The sequence below is a fragment of the Neodiprion pinetum genome, chromosome 4, assembly GCF_021155775.2.
Source record: "Neodiprion pinetum isolate iyNeoPine1 chromosome 4, iyNeoPine1.2, whole genome shotgun sequence".
NCBI lineage: Eukaryota > Metazoa > Arthropoda > Insecta > Hymenoptera > Diprionidae > Neodiprion > Neodiprion pinetum.
The window spans coordinates 20,436,879-20,463,233 of NC_060235.2; the positions used below are offsets into that span (position 1 = coordinate 20,436,879).

Sequence of the window (26,355 nt, forward strand, 5' to 3'; positions counted from 1 at the left end):
TTTGTCAAAAGATAAACTAAATTTAATCTCCTTTATGGGATTGAATTAATAATGAAAAAATTGTCAAATCCGCTTCTCAAACATCAACTAGAGGCCCAATGTTATAAATATTGGGTCTTCTTTGTGATGTAAATTGATATTATGGTTGATATAAGCGGTAGATAAAAAATAAAATAAAATTTTCATTCACGATAATTCATAAGTTCAAAAAAATGTAAAAAAGTGATAAATCAACTGAGCGCGATCTTCCACATAACGTAAGACGCTAATCTTTTCACCGGATCTTTCTTTTAACCTGAACAACCTTTTCAGTCAGTGCCATGGTGGAAAATCGCAAATAATGTTTTTCTGAAACACCGTAATGTATGTATACCTCATACCTACAATTTCCTCGACCACCAGAGCCGATTCAAGCTTAAAAACGAGAAAATCATAAAATTTGCACGCATGTGACACACAAACGAACACGTACGGATAAACATTGTCTATATCCGTAACGAGATAAGGGGCTGCAGTTTAACCGAATCGCGGGAGTGGCTTCGGAGATAAATATGCCTCGGTGCCTAACCCCATTCGAGTAAGTGGTTATGTTTTTAACACGTGCTTGAGCCGAGCCTCGAGAGTCGGCACTCCCTCATCCCTCCGAAAATCGCCATTACTTTCTGTCTCTCCATACGCCCTGAGTAACGCTCCCCATATCTGTTCATCTTACGACACGGATGTAACGTAGGCACGAGAATAAGAACCACGATGAGAATAATTTCCTGTGTTGTTATGGTTACCAGATTTTTGAATTTCCCGTTTCTGTTTTCAGAGAAAAAAAAGAAGTTGTTGTAATCGCCCCAAAAATGAAAAGTTTAGGTTTCACTAAATTCTGGACGTTTTGAAATATAGAGAATCACTTCCGGAAGATTTTCGGATGGACGTCTGTGTGGGAGTGTGTGCGAGTGCCTGGGTAGGGTGTATCGAAAAACTACCTTTTTGCAAATTTCGACATCGACTAATGTGGAAAATTTTGGTCAATTTTTGACAAAAAAAAATTAATTGGCTTGGTTGAAGCAAAGTTAAGACCGAAATTTTCCTCACTGGTTGATGTAGAAATTCGAAAAATATGGATTTTCTGTACGCCATAATGTAAAAATGAGAGAAATTTTTAGTTCCGGTTACCGCTCATTCCTCAACCATTGTCATTTTTCATCACAATGGAAAAATATAGTTCTAGGTACAAAATGAAAATTAGTTTTTTACCCGTTACCGGAAAGTCTAGTATCCGTTACTATTCTTTCTCATTACGATCACTGTTACTATATTTTCTTGTAACTGTTGCGAAAATTTAACGCTAGTGCAACAATAAATTGACGTTAAAGCCTTATTTAACTAAGAATGTGAAGTAAACCTCACAAACTGATTTTGCGTTGCGATTACCAAGAAAGGATCGACGATAGCGCAAAACGGTTAGGCGTACCTCGTTTTTCGTAATTCCAACAATATTCAAACAGTTTGTTTTTAACGATACCTGTTTTACTCAATTTTTCTAGTTAGTATAAGAAATGAAACTTTTTTCAGTGTGTATTCAATTTTTTGGTTAGACTAAACCTCGAGAACGAGTAACCGGATTTCCACGATTTTGGCTTTAATCGGTTCAGTACATTTTGAATTATTTCAATGACAAATTAACAAAATATAAACAAGACATGATCGTATCTTGAGAATGGATGAATGGATTTGAATGAAAATTGGTGTCGTGAGGTTTTTGAGTCACTAATTACGAATCTGAAGTCAGTCTTGGAAATTTCAATTGAGCGTATTCAGTATGCTGAAAAAAAAACTAAAAATATTCAGATTTTTATGAAAATTGGTACTCGCAGGTTTGTTGGGTGGCTGATCACGAATCTCAGGTCAGATTTCTGAAATCCAAAATAGTGAGTCCAATTTGATCGACAAAAAAAAACTAAGATTATTTCGATTTTGATAGAAATTAGTAGGCGGAGGTTTTTTGGGTCACCAATAACGAATTCGAGGTCAGGCTTTCAAAATTTGTAATGGTAGACCCATTATAGTGGTTCAAAGTGAAAAAAGTCATACTTTCGTGCAATATGGCACCTGAGAGTTTTGAAATCGTTAATCACGAATCTGAATTTGTGGATCGAAATTCCAATTAGATATTATTATTCATTTTTCTGTGAACTTGGAACCCGCAGTGTGAGAAGGGGAAGTTCGAGGGCTGGCTCATGGGCAGCTTTTAAGCTGCTCGTTTTCAATAAAATGGGTATCGTTCGATTGCGGTGAAATATTGTTGAGATTACATGAAAATTTGGTACAAGCAACTATCTAACAACAAGTATGATTATAGTTGTAGGTACTACATTTTCTGGTTATCGCATAATGTTAAATTTGTTAGCTTCCTTGATTACATTTTTCTTAGTTCAGGCCTTGATATCAGTCCATTGTCACACCAATCGAATCATTTATTGTAACGAGTACAAAAAAATATAGCCCTGGTGATCAGAACAAAAAACGCCAATATGGCATACCAGACTTCTGGTTACCGCTACAAAATTCATTTTTACTTGATACCCAAACCTATATTTTCCGGTTATGGTAAAAAATGAAAAAAGTTCAAAACTCTAATTTATAAGCATATTTTTACAACTTGTATATACGCGTGAATATGAATTTAAAGATTGTGAGGGTGGTTTCAACTCATTTTCGAGTGTTGAGATTGATGTTCTCGATCACATAAAATAATCTGAACAATTATTTTTATAGATTTATAAGCTTGAATGGTGAATCATTGGGATCAAATATTTACCTCGTTGAATCTAAAACAGATAAATTTTATAATGAAAGAAACCAAAGTCATCCAATTGACGTATGGAAGAAATGGTTGTTCTCTGACCGGTAGAAGGAAAATTGAACAATGTTAAAAATCAATTCAAAAATTATTAAACGGGAACAACACTCTTTTGCAAATTTCAGTATCTCTTTAGTCTCAGAGGAGTTACATTCGGTAAGATTTTCAACCAGAATGATTTCTTCTTGGGTGAAAATGGAGAACGAAAAAATGTTTCGAAAATTCCAAGGTGAAAATTTTTTTCACTCTGAAAGGTGAAATTGTTGCGATTTCAAATTCCTTCTGAAAAGTCTTTCGATAATAGCTGGGAGCCAAGATATAAGTAACAGTATGTTCGAAAATTATTCTGCTGTCAAAACAATCGTTTGCTCGACATTTGATAAGGCAAAATCAGTTGGAAAATTCACAATCCTGGCCTACAATTCTGCAATAATTGTATTGTGTCAAACCCGTGAATACCATAATCTGAAAATCAGAAAAAAATCTCAAGTAATTTGAATGAACTACAGATAAGTTGTTTTTACTTTTCGAAACTTTGAGTTGAATGTAAAACACTGGGGCAGTATTTTTTTCAAATCCAGTATTGATTTAAAAATGGAAAAAAAAAATACATCATGTATTTATGAACCGCTATGTTTGTTTGAAACTTCACGAAATGCTGTTTTTTTAATTAAGACGCACGCGAATCCATTCTTAGAAAAATTTCTATAAACATTTGATATGCACAAGTTTTTTGTTTTTTGTTTTTATTTTCCTCTCTCAAATGGTGCAGGTATTGTGCCCCGCGTTATGCGCGTTTGCGCAGCTATTCGATGGCTCTCTCTCTCTCTTTCTCTCTCTCTCTCTCTCTGTTAACATCCTCCTCTTTCTCTCCGTTGCGTAGATGGGAGAGATGCGCCGACATAAACTATAAATAACACCGGGAACGAGCCTGTCAGACCCTTGTTAAACCTTGCACCAACACCTCACCGCGTATATACGCCGTGTTATAAGGCCAAGCTGAACGCTCGCGCTCGCTCGCTCACACGCATGCGCATCGTCGACTCTCTCCGCCTCCCCCCCCCCCCCCACCCCCTCCATCGCTCTCTCTCTCTCCCTTCCTCCCTCCCTCCCGCCCTCGCGCTCTCTCATTCTCTCGCTCATTCGCGCGCCTGCGCACACATCCAACCGACACTTTGCTCTCTCTCTCTCTCTCCCCTCCCCCCCCACTCTCTGTCTTCCTCTTTCTTTCGTAACGTTTTAACACACTAGCTTTTAGGAGTTACAGATGCGAGAAGATTGCCACGGAGGCGTACCTCCACTTCGGCTAGGAACTGATTCAATACCGCTCTAGAATCCGATCAAGACAATGTCGTAATCGGGATAAATTCTTCTTTTAAATTTAATAATTCTTTTTTTGTTTCTTCTTATTCGTCGTCAAATTCTCGTGTCCGTAACGGGTTTACATAAATTCTTTTTATACAAGCTTGAATTTTCTTCTACGATGAGTTTTATTGATACGGATAATTTTCTGTATACATTGTTGGATGTACGTTATTTTTTGCGACGTTTCTTTTCTTCCGAACGAGAACTGAAAAACCTTTTTTCTTTCACGATCGTTGCAGTTATATCTAATCGGTTTTTCATTCTTCTTATTCTTCTCCAACTTTTTGGCGATCGTTGCTCACAGCAGTTCAAGCATCCAATTGATCGTTCGTTTCTTTCACTCGGTCGTAAAATGGTCTCGGAAACTATTTGTTTAACGCGGTTTTATACATGCGTGAACGTTGGTGTAAGCAGGGACCGTTCAAGTATTACGTGAGCATATTAGGGGCTTTGTCAGGGACCAGGGGCTGCTTTGAGGGGGGGGGGAAAGGGGAGTGAAACGAAATCTTAGGTACGATTACACCGCGTGGGGTGGATTAAATTAAACTAATTCATGCGTGCCGGTGACTTCTATCGAAAAAGGAACTATTACAATATTGAACTGTATTATACGCAGAGGTTTAAATTCCTACAAAATTGTGCCGTTGTTGTTAATACACATCTTCAAACGCATGTTATTTTCACCATGATATGAAACTTCAACGTCATGGGAATATTACCTTGACAAATACTTCACTTGTCTATATTATAATTATTTCTTTTGGGATTGGATTTTGATGATACGATGAATTTAATTAATTGTTGGATACTTGAAACGTTGTTTGCTGTAATTTTCTCCATCCATCCGCTCGTTTAATTGATAATAAGTTGTACAACTGCGTGATTCAAATACTTATCATCGTTAATTTCTAATAGCTAATTTCATATCACAATCGTAGATCGTGATAATGACTGCGGTAGAAATGAAGCGTTTCACACATATTTATGCGATATGAAATAGTAAAAAATCAAAAATAATGATAAAAAAAAGAATCATTTTCCGCACCTCACCGTATGATGCGTACTGCCTATCGTTATTTATTACACGTAGAATATCTTTCTTTCTTTGAGATTTGTTCAATACGACTAAATATCACAAACATTGTTTTCCGCTGTTTAACTTTCCCCAATTTTCTAAATTTTCTTATACTGATCAAATGTATACGGCTTCATGTTTGTGATACATGCGTAAATAAATAAAATTTTCAATGCCTTTGTATCCATTTAGCGAGAAGCTGATTGACGCTCATATTATGTGTACATACGAAGCGTTATCTATACATAGATACACAGACGACCTGCAGGTCGGGAGTAAAACGGTTAGCTTTAAACTAAACGCGTGTACGCTTTTTCCTGTTTTAGTAAACAAACAACTCCTAGAGAAGTATTAAGCACCTGGCTTTGACGAGTTGTTCGTACGCGTGCAAAGTAATAAGTGTTAAAACCACGGCTCCGTCATCGAACCGACACTTCGTCTATGCAGCCACAGGCATATTCGTCCCTTTTATTTCATGCAACCATTCGCGTTATTTTATACATGATATTTAACAATTTTATGTAAAAATTTATATAAACGAAGACAAACAAAAAAAAAATCAAAAAATCAAAATGAATATTTTTTTTCGGGACTTGCGAAGATGAGAAACTCGTTTCAATTTATATAGACTCTCATCTAGATGATGGAAAATTGTCGTTAAATGGCGCAAAAAATTAAAAAAGAGCGTTTTTTCCTCATCCGCATAAGACTCGAGTCAGATTTTTTTTTATCCCTTCTTCACAGAACATCTAAAAATCGATCATGCTCAAATATCTGTCATCACGCAGGTGTTTGTACGTCGATGTTTTTAATTTTTCGATTTTTCAATTACCCGAGTCAAGTTTGCGGGTAATTATACGTATGTTGTACACAAATTGAATGTTTATACACGTGCAATATATTTCAGAAGCAGTTCAACCCATTATGCGTATAATTTTTTACTGCATTGTTGCATGCTGAAGGATATTCAGTCTCGAAAATACCGCAGCGACAGAACGGAGGCGTGAAATAGATAATAAGCGAGAGGGGCGTGAAATCTGGATCGTAAAGTTTCGACTCCGTGTTGCACCCCTCTGCATATCACACGTGTATTTTAACCGTGGCCATATGTACTCTGCGCATTAATACGTCATCGTGTAAACGTGCCGTCAAAGAGTGAGTCGTTAGTTAGTTAGCCACAGTTCGCAGATGCGCCAAAGCCTCTATACGTACACATATACGTATGCATATGAGCTTGTACACCTTGAAAACCGCCACGCGTATATATCTATATATAGCCGTGCCATTGAATAATATTGAGAAAAGTGAATCGTGGTACTTTTCTAATACATTATCCGAAAAGGTTACTTTTTTTTTAACCAAAGGTTTTTCTCCTTCCATCAATTTATTCTTCGTCTTCTGACACAAAATATTTCATCAGAGTGACTTGCTTTCAAATATTTTTCTGAACAATCACCTTTCGTTATGAAAAATTAGACGAAAATTTCGTCACTCTATGTAAACAGATATTTTTTTCCTCTTGAGTGATAAAAATTTGGCATTTATTATTGTAATTTGTAGAGGTATTGATATATATATATATATTTTTTTTTTCTCAATTGACGCATTAAAATACAGAAATTTTTTTCCTTCCCTTCAGCGGATCTCGTAAGAATTAAAAATTTGTGCAATTGACGAAGGAAAGGAGAAGAAACATCGTATTTAATGAAATTTTGGGTTTACGTCAAATAATCAGTCCGTTTTGTCTTTCCTTTTGCGACGATAAACGCGGTACACGCATACATATAAGAATGTAAATTTGAAGAAAACGTATAAAAATAAGGGTAGCTGTTAGGGTAAAGCTCGTATCGTTGCATATACGTATTCATGTACGTATAATACATATATACTGAGATTAGGCGAGAGAAAATCCACTTCAGAAAATCTGCTTCGAATTACTCGCGGTTAGATGGGGCAAAGCGTTGCCGCCGCCGTCGAACGCGTGCCAGTTTTGTGTTTGCCTGCAGTGTGTGTTTTTCAAACAAGGTATAAGCTATACGTATAAACATATATATATACGTGTGTACAAAAGGAAAAAAGAAGGAACGGAGTGGAATAAAAAAACAAAGTAAAAAAACGAAGAACTAGGACGAAGAAAAACGTGGCAGAAAAAATCGAACCGAGTGAAACGAGAGAGAGAGAGAGAGAGAGAGAGAAGGGGATGAGGGAGAAAATGAATAAGAAAAAGTGAGAAGGGTCCGAACGACGACTGCCAGCCAAGATGTGCCGGGGAAGATAGCGGAAACTATGTGTCCCAATTAACATCTGCCTCGATTTACGATATTTCTGGAATCTTGCCACTCTAATTAAGACGATTATCTTCTCGGGATTAGAGATAACTAGCTGGCCGCATGACGCGTGGACACCGCGGTATCGAAAACGTTTGAAAACACCCGGTATAATTCGTCGTAATAACGCGTTCCAGGAATTATCGTTAGGTAGCTACGTTTCCGATTCGTCTTTGAGAACGTTAGGTAATTTTATAACATTTTTTTGTTGATTTTTATAATGATTTATGCACCGAAGAAGCTTTTAGATATCAGGGAAAATGTGAACGTCGTCGCATTTCAGTCGATTACGACTTTCTTATCGACGTATTTCTATACCTGTTTTCACTTCAATAAACCCCTGGGTAAAAATCGGAGATAAAATTAAAGACCGAAAGGATAAGATAAGGAAATAGATGTGGTCGTGGTTATTAGACGATAGATTCGAAATTACCTTTGAGATTCTTGGCATCTATACTCAAAAACGAATTTTAAAGAGATTCATATTTTGCGAAACGATTATTCTCCATTTTTTTCTTACAATTTCTTATCTTTCTTATTAGTTGATCGATTTAGAATGACCCCCGAAATTCTTGGGATCTGCTCAAGAGAACGATTTTTCGAGAGCTTCAGACTTTGCGAAACGATTATTCTCCATTTCTTTCTTACAATTTGATTATCCAGTAGTGTTGTGTTTGATTTGTTCATCTTTCTTATCAAGTACCGTGACTCACACTTGTAATCGTATAATGAGAATGAAAAACATCGAATACATAACTCTGCCCTCAAAATGATCGTCTCAAAGAATTTCATGAATTAATTTTTATGTGCAGAAATACAGATATCGATCTCGTAGTTGGTAAATACAATTTTGCTGACAGCATGCGTAGGAAAAATACATTTCGGTCAATGCAACAGATATTTTTCCTGAATTCAATATTTTAAAAACCTTTCACCGGCATAGTTTAGAGATAATTCAATATTGAAAATATGGACAATATCTTACACTCAAAAATTGAGATAAGCATATCGTCGATTGAAACAAAAACAAAAAAAAAAAAAAAAAAACAAGCGATACTGCACAATTATATTACAACCAGAATGTACAGCTCCGTTATACGTTTACACCTCGAAATAAATTTGTTTCCTCGGTAAAACTTAGGCGTGCATCCATCTTGCCGTTTACATATGTATATTTATACGCATCATCTCGGATTTTCCCTAAAATTCTGGCAATCGCGTAGGGCATTTATCTCCCGTTCTCCCGTCGCGGCCATCGTCGTACGAAACTCTGTCATACCCAAGAATATCCATACATACGCATCACGTATACATAGAATATATACATATATGTGTGTGTGTGTGAACGAACGGGAAAGAAAAGAGGGAAAAATAAGGCGGTCAATTCCCCGCAATATGTAAAGCGATTCCTCTCGTATTTTTGGAAAGCTGTCGCCGCGAGGGGGTTGTGCGTGTATGAAGAAAAAAGAAAGAAATTCCCTTTTCCCTTTTCTTCCCTTCTTCTTCTACTTTTTATTCTTCTTATTCACTGTTTTTCTCCCTTCGTTGTTTCACCTTATTACTTTCGTTCCCTCTCACTTTACTTTTTTACCTTTTCCCTTTTATTTTTTTGCTTATCGCATATTCACGTAATATAATATATCTATATACGTACGTGTGTACGTGTGCGTACACACCTTATTTCTCGTGCAAACGATTTATGATCCATCATTTTTTTTCGGATTTATACACATACATAGAAGGGAATATAACAACAATAATAATATGGACCGCATGTATAGCACACTTTAAATGTACAAGGACGGAGTTTTCGCGACGAAGAGAGGGAGAGACAGAGAGAGAAAAGTAAATAAAGCGAGGGAGAGAAAATATGAGAACGGTGAAGTTTTTTCGGAAAACTCGGCCGAGGCTGACGTCTATGCATATACACGGGGAGAAAAGCGGGGTGGAAGGATATTTTATTGGCCCTTTTTATTGCAGATATAAACGAACCTGTTTTACACGGATTTACATAAAGTTTGTTTCGTTATATTATATACATATACATATCGGTGAATGTAAAAACGTACGAAAATTTCAGAATCATACGCTGCAGAATGTGACACGGATTTTTTCATCCCTGTCAATTTTTTTTGTCCGCGTACATATACAGACATTATATGTTAAATGTGTTATACGTACATTGTACGAGAATAAACGTTTGGTAGTTGTAACTAATTACTTTGTATTTCTCAACGGAGAAGGTATTTAATGCAAAGCACTTGATGAATATAGCATGAAAAATATACTTGACCAAAGGAAACGTAAAAGAGACGAGAAATGATTACAAAAAATCATGGCGGAATCGAGGAAAAACTGTAAAAATACTATTTTCAATGAAAAAATAAGCTAAAAAAGATTAAGAAACTTTCTTACTGTGTATAATTTATTAACAATATTAGTTTTTGTTCTTCCGCCGATCGAATCATCCGTCATTACATTACGGAATAAAATTAATTAATTTCGACTTGTAATATTCAGGATTCGCGAATTAGAATAATTTTTTCAGATGGCTGTGCGAGTTCTGAAATTATTATAAATGTATTACGAGCCGATATTCACGACTATTATTAGACTAATTAAATGCTTCGCGTTTTAAATACGTATAATAATTATGTGATGTAAGGGTAAATGATCATTGCGTTAGCGTTGATTAGCTTATCAGTTGTTAACGGTTGACTTGACGCTGAAGCTCGGGGTCATGACTGCGAGACTTAACGCTGCTACAGCGCCGCGCATTGATTAATTATTTCACACTTTCAGATAAACTAGCTGTACGAATCTCTCGGTATCGTTTAATATATTGGATACGTAGTCAACATTGTCGCAAGCCGGAGGAACGCTTGCGTCATTAAGGTCATATAGCAGTTCTGCCCTTACCGACCGAGCAGACTCACTCATTTTCTTTCTATTTTAAATAAACAAGTCAACGGAAGGAGTTTAAATTTCGACGGTGCATCGCTTTTCCGTAGCAGAATTCAGAAGACTTGATCATATCCTGAAAATCGTCAAAATAATTTGAATTCCTAGTTTTCGTTTAGCGACCTTGATATTACATGAAAACAATCTCACGATGGCTCATTTTCCTCAGTATTCTTTCCGAAATTGCGGAAAGTATCTCAACTGTACACTTTTTGGCCCCTGGAATACGGGAAATGTGGAAATAGCGACACGTATCAAAAACACACACACATTTTTTTCACGATTTTCAGAATATGACTAACTTTCCTGAATTCCGTTACGAACGAACGACGCACCGTAGAAATTCCAACCTTTTCCGCTTATTTGTTCAATTAACACAGGAAGAAAAAGGATGAGTTTGCTCGGTCGGTAAGGGTAGGACTGCTACATGACCTTAAAGAGAACGGGGACGAAAAAAAAAACATTCCCTTATACATATGTAGAATTCAATGTATAATGTGGATGATAACGAAAGCATGTTGACACAAACATGTTTCAAATCTGTCTACTGTGTACGTAAGGCAAGAATTTTTCCATCAATACTTTTGTAAATTATATTTATATGTTTACATGTAAATACATATATTGTACAGTATAAAAGCGACTGTATGATAATAACAATTATTGTACCTATGTATAATAATATATCGGTATCCGTGGGTACAATAATGCAAAATAAAAGGTGATGGATTTGATATTGGTAATGTAATTCTGCCAGTTGTATGTATTATGGTTATGTATCCATACATGTGTATATACCTGTAGCTTCGAGTGCATGCGTATGTAATAATAAATCAAGTAGCAATTATAAAATCGAAATGGACACAAATCTTTCAGATTGTGTGGCATAATCAAACAGTTTTAGTACAAAGGACTAGAATATTATTTTTATGCATGAAAAATAATTTGAGTCAAAGTTTTTCTTTTTTTATCAATGTAACAGTTGACCGGTTTTATATTTACTCTAGAATTTTTCACAGTGTATTGAATAATTATTCATTTTGATTACACGCTGGTAAAAATTTTATTTCTAACTATTACATTAGAAAGTTATAGAAAAATGGGTGCAGACATTACAATACAACGGTTCGTGTATTGTCAGAGTTACTAAGAAAATTTGCTAAAAGTAATTATTTATTGGAATCATGGTTGTCAATACTAATTTTTCCGGCTCCGGCAACATTAAATCTGCGAACTTGAGTAGATTTCTTTTTAATTAAGTAAGCCCTTAAAATTGGTTTATTTTTGCATCAACATCAAAACTTTACAATAGATGCAGAAAAAAAAAATATACGTGTACAAATAAAATCACTAATTTTCATTGTCCAGCCTGAATCATATATAATTCCCGTTTCTTGCTGACGTTGAAAATAAAAATACTTAACGACCGTCTGATAGCAGTATCCAGAATTAGAAATTTTTTCTCGATGTACACAAAGACGAACAAGGAAAAATTAATATTCGTAGACAGCAGGATGAATTCGTGAAAAGTTGGAAACTCGTTTTCATCCCCGTAACAGCATCGGATTCACGGATCCTGCCGCATCTCGTTCTCCGGGTCAGCTCTCTTTACAACAGGCTTTCACGGTGAATAGCGTGAAACCGACGCGTTACGGGGGCGAACGAAGGGTGTCACGTGTCATTTAATTTTAATTCGAAACGACATCATCCCCGATACAATAACCCCTATTAAACAAATAGCTAGTCTGCTAGATCACCGGAACACTCTGCGCCCCGTGGTTTTCGCATGGGGGACGACGCGACGAGCTCCCTTACTCCATAGGGTGTGTCCGCGTCCCGCAGTACATAACCGGCCTCCTTAATCCAAATTTGGTTAACTCTATGGGGCTGATCGTTCCTCTCCCGTATACAAACAACGCGCCATAGATATACGTTGTGTATAAACTCCGAGGCACCCCGGATCTGCCATTGATACTCAGAATTCAGCCCCAATGTATTTACAGGGTGGCCGAGTCAAATGACGTATCCAAACCCGGTTCTGCGTACGAATTATTTCGGTCTCAATTTTCTTGTAGAAGTTTTGGCATTTTTTTTTTTTTTTTTTTTTTAAATTCATTTTAGACCGTATAACGAAAATTCTAGCGATTGTGTCGCGTGTTTTTTATACGTAACGAGGAATATCCGGTTCATAGTTTGTTTTTCTATTTAAGAATTTCGAAAAATCATTATCCATACTTTATAACAATGTTTATATCCTACCATCGATGATTGAAAATATTTGACAGAATCTTTATTGCATAGAGTAAAACAAACTGTTGCGAAATAATCGAAACTTTGATCGAACTGTGATTGGTTTTCCGATAGTTTATAACAGAATTTTTTTTATTCCTATTAATTAGTTTTTTTTCTTTCCATTATAGTACCGTTCAAAATCATTGATTAGAGTTCACTGAGGAAACGAAACAAATTTCTTGCAGATTCTTTTACACAATGTACGCAAATCAGTCTCTCATTTAAAACCTTAGAGGAATTATTTAGTCCATTTGATATATTGAAGAGTAGTAAAATGAAACAAGATTTTGTTTTCGAAATCGTATAATTTACTATTCTGATAAATTTAAAAATTTTTACAAAGTATACTCCAATGAATAACCGGTGCAGATTTATATCTATTTATAGTGTGTTAGAATATGAAAAATACAAAATGAAAGACTATTTATGACTGAAAGAGTTTCGTTAAATCAACGTTGACTTGTGATGCGTCAATTGAAAATCTTGGATAAAATTTATCGTAAAATCTATTTAGGGAATAACAATATTCTAACCAGACAACTTTTCAACCGTCAGAAATTTTCTTTCAGGGTAATTGTGTATTCCGAAATCCCAGCTGTAAATTTAGTTACGTAAATAATTCAGTTTATTTCACAAATATCTTCACATTATACAATAACGCTTGCTGTGCTACTTTTTTCTTTTTTTCTCTCTTTGTCTCCGCGACTATTTGCATCCCTGAAGTATTTCGGCAATCGAAATTGAGACGGAAAGTTGCCGGGAAGGGAAGGTAAGGGACACTTGGCTCGATTCGTTCTATATGTGCACAAAACTGAATGTACATAGGCACGCACCATACACGTATGGGGGATGTTTTTGGGCGAAGTGGAGACTGCGCTCGGTCCGTTGAGCAGGGTGTCAACCCCTTGTTATTTTATCCGCACGATGTGCGTTAGTTTTTGGCGAGCTGTGACGGTTCTCAACGTATTTTCACTCTTGCTTCGACACCTTGTAGAAAAAATTGCAATTCACCACACCGTACTCAATTTTTTTTCCTTCAACGTAACGTACGCATAGTCCGTCGGACGAGTAGATAGAAAAATAGTAAAAGTAATCAGTGTTTCAAAATTTCCCGACACTAGATAACAAATTGTAAATGTTTGTCAACATCGATAATATTTTTTTCGTGTTATATCTGCATTATGTAATGATGTCGAAAATTTTACTCTCACATCGCATTCAATGCGTGACGAATAAATAATACGTAAATAAATAATTCGTGAATCGAAATAATGCTGATGAAAATTGTGTATGAACGTCGAGTGGAAAGATAAACGAAGGTTATCTTTAACTTGTGCGCAACGTAATAATACCTACCCGATGAAACGGTATAAATTTTTTTTTTATAAATTATTATGCATCTTGACGTGTCATGCGCAATTATCTTTTTCCTCAATGGTCCGATTTTCTGCTATAAACAAAAAATAAATAAATAAATAAATAAAAATAAATGAAAAAGAAATCGAGGTTTCACGTAATTTATGATTTATTATACCTCTTCCACAATTCCTACAAACAGCACAATTTGATTAAATAGAAACTGGACAACCGTTCGGATCCCAAATTAAGAACGATAAATGGATTTTTTTTTTCTCTCACGGTTTCTCTCCGGCAGATGATTTGATTAAAATTTGGGATTGAGCAAAGTACGTTAATTTTTCGCAACGCGTACCTATCACGGTCATTATGTTACATAAGTTTATATATTACAGATATTTGTTACATGAAATGAAATTACTTACAGTCTGTCACATTATTTACATATATGCGTATAAAATTTATGCGTAAATACATTTTCCTCGAGTGCATCATTTCTATAAAGCCAAGCGCGGATTACATGTATACGGTTTGCGGTAATTGACAGCCGCCAGAAACATGTACATCCGGCTGTAAGAAGAAGAGACAGCAGCTGCCTGCACCTTTGGACAGGCTCAATTCTCTCGGTTTAATCGGATATATATATATAACAAATTCCTAATAAAAAATATATATTTATATACATATATGTTACAAAAACGTATAGGTACGTAAACGGACGGGAATGCAGTTTTCTTTTTTTTTTATTAATTCATTATACGATATTTCTACACTGAGAAAAATTTCATTTGTTACAGTAACTAGAAAAATTGAGTAAAACAGGTATCGTTAAATAAATGGTTTGAATATTGTTGGAGTTACGAAAAACGAGGTACACGTAACTATTTTGAGCTAGCTATTATTGATCCTTTTTTGGTAATTGCAACGCAATATTAGTTTGTTCGGTTCACCGTACTTTTTTAGTTAAATAAGGCTTTAACGTCAATTTATTGTTGCACAAGCATTAAATTTTTGCAACAGTCACAAGAAAATATAGTAAGAGTGATCGTAATGAGAAAGAATAGGAACGGATACTAGACTTTGTGGTAGCAGCTACGAAACTAATTTTCATTTTATAACTAAAACTATATTTTTCGATTGTGCTAAAAAATGAAAATAGTCAAGGACTGAGCGGTAACCGAAACTAAAAATTTCTCTCAGTGTACATAGTTTTCTCTTCTGAATTAAGAAAAATAAAACATAATTCATGAATAACTTATAATCAGCGAGAGATACATTAAAGATTAATGAAGTTTTTTGACAAATTGTAAAATCTGCAATTATTCTTAATTGAATGTTATGGGTATTTTTTTTTTTGTTTTTTTTTCTGTTTTTACAGAGTAAAAGAAAAAGGGGAACCGTATTTTAATTTCTCCGAATTATTCGCGTTTGATGGTCGAATTTATTATGATCGTAAATTGAAATCAGTCGGGACCATTTTGCACCACGTAATTTATCTTTAGTAAAAAAATGAATGTTTTCGACGAATTTATTCACGCCAAACTGACCTCACTATTCGTACAATAATTTACTGTACGGCAGATGTTCTTGACCATTCATGTCGTGGTCGTTTTTACTGATATCTTCTTCAGCGCTAAACGAGACGCATTAAGATAACAAATGAAATTTTTAATTCAGTTTATGATTTATACTTTAGAGGTTTAAGATTTAATCAACATAATCTGTTCAATGTTTTTATAAAATTCGACAAAATAGGATAAAATTTGACTCGAAATCGACATGCTTACGTTAATTTAACTTTCTCTGTCCGTGTATCTCTCTCTCTCTCTCTCTCTCTCTCTCTCTCTCTCTCTCTCTCTCTCTCTCTCTCTCGCTCGCTCGCTCCCTCCCTCCCTCCCTCCCTCCCTCCCTCCCTCCCTCCCTCCCTCTCGCTCTCTCTCTCTCTCTCTCTCTCTCTCTCTCTCTCTCTCTCTCTCTCTCTCTCTCTCTCTCTCTCTGTCAGTCTCCTTTTTCTCTTTTGCTTGAACTTTCCTTATCGCATATCATTGTATCAAATTAACGGAACCGCGATCGTAAATTTATTTTATCTCGTACTATTTACAAAACACTGGCGCTTACTTCGGCAAAATGCCAATGCCAGATATACCGGCTGTTAAATTAATATTTATTATATCCATATTGTATCGTAAATTGTTCTAATCGATACCGCATGTGATTTAGTTCGTTTCGAAAAAGATCAGCGTCATTGTTTAGATATAGAAGAAATACAAAAATTGCATCGATTTTTATTCGAATTTATTCGTTTTAAGTTGTTCATTTTGATTTTTATAAATGTCCGAAATATTTAGCGACAGCAATGATTTGGATACATTTTACGAAATTTGTCACTGCTTCGCATTACGTAAAATAAGTGTAAATAGAAAGTTGATAGTTTTTAATAATTATAGTCAAATTACATTCGACACTACGACACTTATCAATAATTGTTTATAATTCCTATTTAATTATCCTCGCGGTATTTGGTACGTGACGTTTAATCGTTAATCTGAATTCTTCAAATGTCCGTGCAAAATAGCGTGTTTATACGATTACAATCAGGAATAAAGTTTACGAATGGATGTAGCACATAAAGGGAGCCGATTCGATTTATTTAGTAGTCGGTAATTGTTAAATTATCCACAGAGAATTATGTTTATCAATTGACTGTATTTTCATACATGCACAATGCACATGCATCACACTTATAATATTCGATACATTGTTATAAATATACATATAATTGCCGTGGCGTAAATTAACATTTTGTTACGCTCGATCTGCCAATTTGCGATATTATTTCACAATTCAGTCACATGAATTAACGAATTAATTATTATTTTTTCACCGATCTTTATACGAGACAATCTAGTGGCTTGCACTTTTTTCTTTAAAATGTAAAATCTCCAAGATCTTTCGAAGATCAATTTCCACCCCATTAATCCATCATATAAGTATGAATATTTGAAAGACGAAATTGAACAAATATAACCTGTTCCATGTTAAAACGTAGTAGAAAATCAGCGAATCAAACTGTACTTGCTATTCGATCGCAGGAGAGTGAAAAATTGTTGGCAACGAGAAAAGTTTTGCCGCACAGTTTTTATCAGACGACTATCTATAAGTGTCTGCCATGATACAGCTCGCCTATTATGTGTTAAGACCAGCTTTGTTTATTGGCTAAGTTTTTTGCCCTTTTCCCATCATTCATTTTCGCCCGACGCGATGCGGGTGTAAATGTACAACGGGTGTGGTAATATACATGGTTACTTTATTGCGGAGCACTGCGTTCCGTAAACGTCGCTATATTATCGCCGCCACGTTACAATGCAACACCGCATTTGCCTCATGGTCGAAAAACGGGCTTATTATCACGGCTCCGCATTTTCTAACCAAGTTCCGTGTATGATCTTTGTTACAGCGGCAAATTATCACTCAGCAACAATTTATATACCTGCAGATACGCTTATAGTAAGTTTTCTTTATACGGAGAAAGAGGGAGAGAGAGAGAGAGAGAGAGAGAAAGAGAGAGAGAGAGAGAGAGAGAGAGAGGAAGCAACGAAGCGACGTTGTATTTACGTTATAATAACTATCGTGTAATAAATCATCGAATGTTATTATCGAAGGTCCTCTCTTTCTTGCGATGAGATCGCGATGTCACAATTCTAATTCATCATTCGATCAAGTATTCATCGTCTTTTCAAACGCGTCTAAAAACGTTGTGGCGGAAATTTGCCTGTCGTCGGTTCGTTTGGTTATTTAAGGGGTTACATGAGTTTTGAATGACAAAAAAAAGAAAACACGTGGTTTCTCTAATTTATTCTCAACCTGATAAAAGAATAATTTTATTCAAACTTTGGGCGTATGAAAGAACAATATTTTATACAAATTTCGTTCAAAGATATTGAAAATTCAATCGTTGAGAACTGTTTTTCAAGATAACTCATGACGCTTTTGTTTAAAATTGAAAAAAAACAAATATCTTCTGTTAGTAGGTGAGTATAACACGTGATTGAACAAAGGATTAACGGGTAAAAAAAAAAAATTTTCAATTGAATTATTGGTAGAGTTGTATGGAAAATGGTACGATTGTTGGTAAAATATAGACGATGCGTTGATTTGTTAAATACGTAGTGATCAGAGAAAAAAAAAATCCGTCATTAAATTACGATCTATACTCACCTACTATCAGAAAATATTGGGTTTTTTTGATTTAAGATGAAGCTATAATTTTATCAATCTTGTCCACCGCGAGGATGTTTGTTTCTCCGAAAACCAGATTTCAACGGTTTGATTTTTAAAAGTTTTACGATGAATATTTCATGAAGTATTGTTGAAATATTATTCGTTTATACGCTTGAAGTTTGAAGAAAATAATTCTTCTATCATTTAGAAATAAAAAAAAAAAAAATTATAGAAAATGTGTTTTTTTTACCATTGAAAACCCATGTAACCCCTTAAAGTAAAGAAAAAGTATCCTCTATACCAATCTACATTGATTGATATTACGTTGAAAGTGCACGGATGATTGCTGCAAGCAATAAGAGGTTCGAAGTCTATTTGTTATACCGACCGTGCGCTTCACTGTTGTGCATCCTCCTCCATAACAGGGTATAACATATAATGATCGTAAAACCCGGACGCGTTCTATAAATTTCTCGGTATAATAGTTATAGGTACGAATTGTTGAGAAAACGCGGGACCGGAAACGGCAGCGCAAAATTGTCGAGCATTACGATCGAAGGCTCGGAGCGTTCGGTATCTCAAGAACGAGTAATAGACACCCTCTAGAATAATGGCGGTAGCACCCTGCAGGGTGCGTGCAGCGTATACCAAAGCAATGAAAATATAGAATGGCGGAGGTAAATCGTCGGGAGAAGTAGATAGTAACTACTTTTCCCTTGGCGCAAGGCGTGATGATCATCCTGAAGTATGAGGTTAAACCCACAACCTGAAACTATCTTACGTTTCGCTGCGCAGCAGCAGCAGCAGCAGCAGCGGCGAGTGCACTGTGTAAACACAGTAGTTGTCAGGTGCAGTAAAAGCATTCTCGAGAGAAGATCAGGTGAAAATTGCCTCAGCGGTTACGAACCGGTGTTACTTTTTTTTTTTTTTTCTTTCCTTTATTTTATTTTTATTTTTTTATGATTTTTTTTTTTTTTTTTTTTTATACACTTTTTTTATTACACTTGGTCTTCGTTTCAATTTTTTTTTTTTTTTTCTTCTTCTTCTCCTTCTCATTCTTCTTCACTCTTTCGAGTCCCCGGACTCCGAAGCATCGTGCAGCTTGCCAACTCTTCAAAAGTGTAACGCGTAGCAGTTGGAAGAGTGGCTGCTATTTTCCTTCGACGTTTTATCGCCATAAATTGGCTCTACGGTAATTCACCTCAAGGCGCAAAAGCGCACATTCGAGAACGGCTCGAGGGTCATCTTCAGGTGTAAAGTGAAAATCGTCTTTGTTTCCGTCCGACTCTACGTCAGGGATGAAAGCGTGCCTCGGGGTCTCTTCTCTCTGTGCTGTTCGGGTCGTGTGTGAACAGGGAATTTTGAACGTTGGAAAGGGAAACGTGTCGGGTATAATTTTTTTTGTTATTATGTGATGGAACGTCAAATCGAGGTAGTCTGATTTCAGTGATACTCTATTATGCATCTTAAAAAAAGCTCTGTCTCCTTCCCTTCTCATTTTTTCCATGAGCATGAACTATACGGTAATTTTTGCTGGAAAAAATATCTAAAGGAATAACAAAACAATAATTATATCGATATCTTCAGGGTTTATTCGAGGTGGGGACGGATCCCGGCGAATACTGAAAGCACAAGTGCATGGTTATAAGTTTTATAACCACGTAACAGGAATGAAAATATTCGTCTGTAATATAGGTTTGGTCACGCGGGGGATTATTGTTATTAACTTTTTATTTTTATTCGCTTCTCTTCGATGACTGGCAACCATATCGCTCCTGCACAGCTGCGGCTGATCGTGAAACACATGGACACAAACGCGTTTGCCAACAACAGACGCGTGTGTTAAGGCACATGGGTATATAAAGTGTGCATAGAGCCTGCCAAAAATTAATCGACTGTACACTACAAATTGATTTCGAGCAAAAAGGGACGACCTGCGAAATGGGTTCTCCGGTTCCGAACGGATGCTGGCAACATGAAACTTCCCTCTTTTTTTCTCTTTGACTCTGAACCGTTGTTTTACAAAAGCCTGATCAGTTTTGTACCATTCTTCTTTTTTTTTTTTGGTTAAAATCATTACACGTTCTGTGCTGACGGTAGAAAATCGATGTGTAGTCGTATTTATGGCGCAGTGAGACTTTATTTGAAATTTTTATTACAAAATTCAAGTAAAATGTGCTACAAGTAACTATTTACAGCAGTAGGTAATTGTGTTATAGTTGTCAATACGACATTTTCAGGCTATTGCCAAATTATCTGATTGTTTAGTTTGCTGCATTATTTTAGTCAAGCACAATAATAAAAAAACACTAGATATTTTGGTTACAGTTTTGGTAAAAAAATGAAAATATTTGAAAACTGCATAGTAACCGGAACTAGAAACTTTTCTCCATGTAGACATTTTCAACAATATTCGCTTTTGTCTATTCTCATTTTGCATGTGCGGAATTTTGACCAAGTACGAAAGACTTATACTTCCAAGTTGTAAACTTCGCGCGATTGTTTCAAGTGTAAAATTCTCAGTTTCGGTAAGTAAAAAGGATATCTTTTATGTATAGTATGATTACATTTCTGCTCAGTTTGCTCAGAGTCGTGGACGTTGGACCGAAACGAGTCTTGTCAATCGGCGAGGCTAATGCTCGGTAATGACCGTCGGCCAGCTCCGGTTTCCGCCCATTTCAAACCGAGCGGAAAATGTCGCTGGCATAAGGTTGCAAGCAGGATCGCCCGCGGGGCGATAACTCAAGAGGTTTAACGTCACGCACGGAGTTTAGGGACTCTGGGTGCTCCTCCTCTTTCTTCATCCAGGAGGAAAAACGGGGGACGTTATCCCTGCGCACAGTATTGCGCATGCACGGTGAGCGCTGCGCGGTTGTTGGAAAAATCATAAAATCGTGATTGCCTTGTGCTTTTTTACGACTGTTGGTATATGTATCGGGGGTTTCGGGATTATTTGTGAAAATGGAATTCCACATCACGACAAGGCGAGACCAGTCGGAGCTACAAGCTCGCTCCCATGATCGCGCGTTAGCTTCGGGAATGCAAATCGTCTGGAAAATCGTAAAAACGATAAAGTTTTTAAGCCTCGTCAAATCGTCACTCTGTAGTTCTCTCTTAGTTAATATCATGCGACCAGCTTACAAAGAAATTACATATTAGTTGTTATATGTGGTCACACTTTCGGCTGAATAATTAAAACATGTCATAGTTGAAGTGGCGGCACTCTTCCGTGGGCTGATTATCCATTTCTCAACGTCGCCTTCTTTCTTACTTATATTTCTCTCGAAGTTTTACACATTTTCACTTATTACTTCGTCTCCTTTGAAGTCCAATGACTTTTCTCTTCGCCGTTGTGCCAAGTCCTTCATTCTTTTTTCTCTAAAAGAGAGTCAGACTCTTTCCACTTCTTAATTCTTGTCATTTTACACTGTGAACAACACAGTATAGGCCATAATGACACTATCGAATGTCAACCTTGTAATTATCTGATACAAAATTTCCGAGCTGACTGCAAAAATTGTTTTACAGTACACATAAGTCGACAGAAGTGATTTTTTTTTCACCGTGTGAATGTCAGTATTATTTGATATCGCGCCTGTGAAGGTATAATATCGAAAAAAGAGTGCGAAAAAATAAAGTGCGAATTAGATTTCTAGGATCAACGAAAAGTCGACAAGATGACGAGGTTAATGAAGTGTTTTTCAGGTTTCTTCGTCGGTGGTCTAATTTCCACTGATCCTGTATTGTCCGATAATTGCAGTATTCTGCAAACGCAAAAACACATGAACGACATTATGTATAGTCTGCTAATTTGTTGAAGGACCGTGAAAATTCTTCTGCAGACTGCAATTCATTAATGTAGCCACCCGCGGTCTGCGGCCTGCCACGCCTACTCTCGCCCCGGCTGAACGTCGTGCAAAAAATACCAGACGATACCGTCGCAGGTTAGCTGTTTATGCATTTTCCGGGAAGAAATGAAACCTGAATCCTCAACCGCCCGCGCGACGACTGCGGGCACAATCCGAAAAATGCATCGCTAAACGAAACCACATGCGCTATCCTCGGCCTGATCTGAAAGAGTGGCTCTAATTTCCGTAATTTAGAAAATGTATTTTCAAAATAGCCCTCGACCCTGGGTCAAAGCCATTTGCATGTCGGAGAAAACGGTTGTCTGAAGAACGTTGCTCCAAAGTGTATGGAATTTGTTTCCATGTTAAAAATAACGACAAATTGTTTTATGAAAATTTATGAGGAACAGTCATTACTCCTTCATGTTTTAGTGGATTCGAATACATGAGCTTTCGAGAAAACTTAATTTTCGGAATTTTTTTACGACCTTTTGAGTCGTCTTCGAAATGGCAGATCTAACGTAGCGGACTTGAGGTAAAGCAAAGTTATTAACCATTCGATGCTAATTTCTTTACACACGGTGTAGTATTTACATATATTGAAATAATAATACGCGAAATGGAATTTGAAATGAGCAACTCCGAAACACCCCGAATGTTTATCGAGTTGCAGTTGAATTTAGTGATTATTTGATTTTACTTTGGTGAAAGTCAGTGAAAAAGAGATATCGATATCGGAGATCAGTCGTGGATTTAAAAGTTGAGGCGAAAAGCTAAAAAATTCTCCAGTAACCAATTTTTTCACAACAGTAATTGAATGTATCAAAAAAGCTCTCGCAAAACAAGTTTATTATACGCGATCACTTTTCGTGTAAGAGATGAAATTATCTTGTCCGAGCCGCTAGAACATGAAGGATCAGTAGTGATCGAGGGTTGGTGTTGGACAACTTTTTCCACTATCTGTCATCCATGAATCAAGGTCCCAAATGAATGTTCAAAGAAGAAACGTCTCGATATTTTTTTTGGCAGGGTAACAAATCCCAATTGCTCCGGAGCTGTGTCCTTTGCTACAAACGGATTACTTCATGCCGTTGAAAGTAGTTCGATCATTTTATTCCAGTATGTACATTTAATTCCGAACATTCATTGGGTCTCTCGACGTAACAAGTTACGCAATTAATCAAATGAGGATCAGCTCCGTGGTTTGGAGCTGATAAATCTACGCTACCGTTGAACGTCTAGAGATTTCTAACCACCTAGACTTAACAACACCGCGAGGTTAACATGCGGCGGGTTCTCTTCCTTTAAAGAGGAAATGCATCCACGCAGAGCCTGGTTTCATACGAAGGCTTGCCACGATGGTCAATTTCACGTCTCAAACGTTGGTCTTGCTGGATCCTGGCGAGGCTGGTCGACTACTGTCGTTGAAGGTGACTCGGTTGCTCCTCGAGGACAGGCTCATTCCCTCGGAGTTGACCTGCCGCGACCAGACCGAAAGACGATACTTGCTCCCAACGGCGCCTGAGATGATGCTGCTCCTCAGGATCTCGCCTCGGATCGCCGGCCGCTGGGCGTGAAGGTGATGCTTGTTCGGCTTGGGTTCAAGCTGCTTGGGCGCGAGGCACGGCATGTCGAAGAACCTCTGGTCCTTGCCGAACTCTTCGCCCTCCTGCAACACGGTTATTAACGGCTGCAGTCACGTTTCGATATCGCATCTCCGTACCCAGGGAGAAAAAATGTATCTACAGCAGTACTAGACCGACTCAGAATGTCAAGGTTAATTTCATGGGCGAACTTGATACCATCGCCCGCGTCTCCTGTCCGATGATCTCCAGGCCATTCAAGGTGTAACCGATAGCGAGTCGTTCTCGGGTTACCCACGTCATGATACTTACTCGCCGATCAGCCGTCAGCCATATGCCGCGATCGTGTCCGACATGATCTACTCTCGTTGGTCACAAAAAACGGTTGACAAAAAACGCACCCACGATATTTCCATGATACCTATGCGATCACTCGGTGCAGCTCTAATCGAGTAGAAAAAACGTCGAGTAAGTTAGCCGACGTTATAATCACCTGCAACGTTTGGGACAGTTCTTGGTCCAACGTTTCTGGAAGAAAGAGGCAGAGAATCCCGCCGATGGTCGATAGAATCCCAAGAACTACGACCGGCACTTGACAAGCGAATATCCTCGTGTAAGCGATGAAGGGGGAGAGGATGGCTGTCGCGTACCCGAATATGTGAATGACGGCGACTCCCTTCGCTCGCACCACCGTCGGTAGAAGTTCGGCGGCGTACTGCAGCCCAATGGTGTACGATATGTTGATCAGGAACCTCCCGACCAGTCCGAAGGCGGCGAAGTACACACCGCTGGTCATAGATGCAAAGAAGCAGGCCAAGCCCGAGAGGAACATCGACGCAAAGGACAACCACCTCCGGCCGTAGTAGTCGAGGGTGAAGGCGACGAATATGTCAGCAGGAAAGGTCGTCGCTGAGGATATGGTGAACGTGAAGAATATGTCGAGCCCCATGGTGCCGAGGTTCCTTATATGGCCGTCGAAGACCATAGCGATTATGCCCCAAATGGCTATCAGCAGTATTGTGATTCGCCGTAGTCTCGGCGTTCGCAGAAGGTCCAAGACCCTCGACTCTTCGTTGCGAATGAATCGCACGACGTTTTCCGAATCCTCCTTGAAATCGGCGTACAGGCTGTCAGGCACCGAGGTTTTGTTCACACTTTGGATCCTGCGCATTATCTTGATCGCCTCGCTGATTCTTCCCTGACAAGCCAGCCACCTAAAATATACGAAAAGTGGACTGCTGCCTTCCAGTGATCTCAGATCGAATTCACCTGACGCTTTCGGGAACCACGATCGGCGTCACTACCGCGAATGCCAGCGGCGCTGACGTTACGATAGCGATGCTCTTCCAGTTCGAGAGACGCAGTGCCAGCCACGGGAGCGTGCAGCAAGCCAAGGGAAAGCATATTGCGATCGACAAGTTCGCCACCCAGGTTCTCCACTTCGGACCGACGTACTCGAGCACCAGGATATACATCATCGTGAAGTTGTTGTCGGATGCGAAACCGACGAGGAACCTGCACACTCCGAAATGCCAGAAACGTCGTGCAAATACCGTCGCCATCCCGGCGAAAAAACCGAACATGTTTGCCACTACCAACACCGGGATCCTTCCGTACTTGTCCGCCATCCATCCGAATAGAATCCCGCCGAATATCGAACCCACGAAGAATATACTCTGGGCCAGGTTTACCAGGTACTGCTTGTCGCAGACCTGAAATGAGACCTTTTGTGGAAATAAACTACACATTCATCCCCAACGTTGAAGGCTGACTCTGAATCGTTGAGAGTTTATCCGTAAGAACAATTTGAGTCTGACCATTGAACCTGAGGGTCTACCCTGAAGAACGGTTAGTTTAGCCGTCGAATTCGGAAGGTCGACTCACCCATTCCAGCTCCGAAGCGATCGTTGTGTAGGGAACATCGCTCGACGTGAACTTGAACTCCCAACTGTGACAGCGCTGCATCGGCCACTTGGGGTCCGGGCTTTGAACCGAGAGTAGAGTCGCCAACGGTACGTCGTACATCCAGCACCTAGAGAACGGTAGCTCGTGACCTTCGTAGGGTACGTCTTCGCTGGGAGGTATTCCCCGGCGCCTGACCTCCTCCCGAGACATGCCATCGACCTCCGGCAGCCTGCACCAGTGCTCCTCTGGCACCAGAGTCATGAACATTTGACCGAAGTAGACGAAGACGTTGAAGAAGCCGAAGGGCATCAGCATAACCGACACCATGCGCTGGTAGAGTCCAAAGTCGCCTCGGAGCCAACGTTTTTCTGTAAGGTTATGCAAATTTCGAGAAACTCATCGAGTCGCGGGGGCTCGTATTTACGAAACGCCGTTCACCGAGATAGTGGAGGATGTCGTCGAGCGTCACTATGCTCGTCAACGAAGAGCTAAGCTCGTCCGAATCGGAATCCTCGATGCTGTCAATGTCCGCGGACGGTCGCACAGTCGGCATTCTAACCTCAGAGCG

General features: G+C 38.1%; 2 protein-coding genes across 8 annotated transcripts in view; one reads left to right on the top strand and one right to left on the bottom strand.

Moving 5' to 3' along the window:
* LOC124217790 (uncharacterized) overlaps positions 1-26,355 on the top strand; it is a 174,975-nt gene that overhangs the window by 14,270 nt on the left and 134,350 nt on the right. The window lies entirely within an intron of this gene.
* LOC124217295 (solute carrier family 22 member 13) lies at positions 23,675-26,340 on the bottom strand. The gene is made up of 5 exons (XM_046622703.1): positions 26,226-26,340; positions 25,767-26,155; positions 25,152-25,594; positions 24,376-25,096; positions 23,675-23,968 (listed from the first exon to the last, which is right to left on the bottom strand). Exons 1-5 carry the CDS (start codon positions 26,338-26,340, stop codon positions 23,675-23,677), a joined length of 1,962 nt encoding a protein of 653 aa, XP_046478659.1.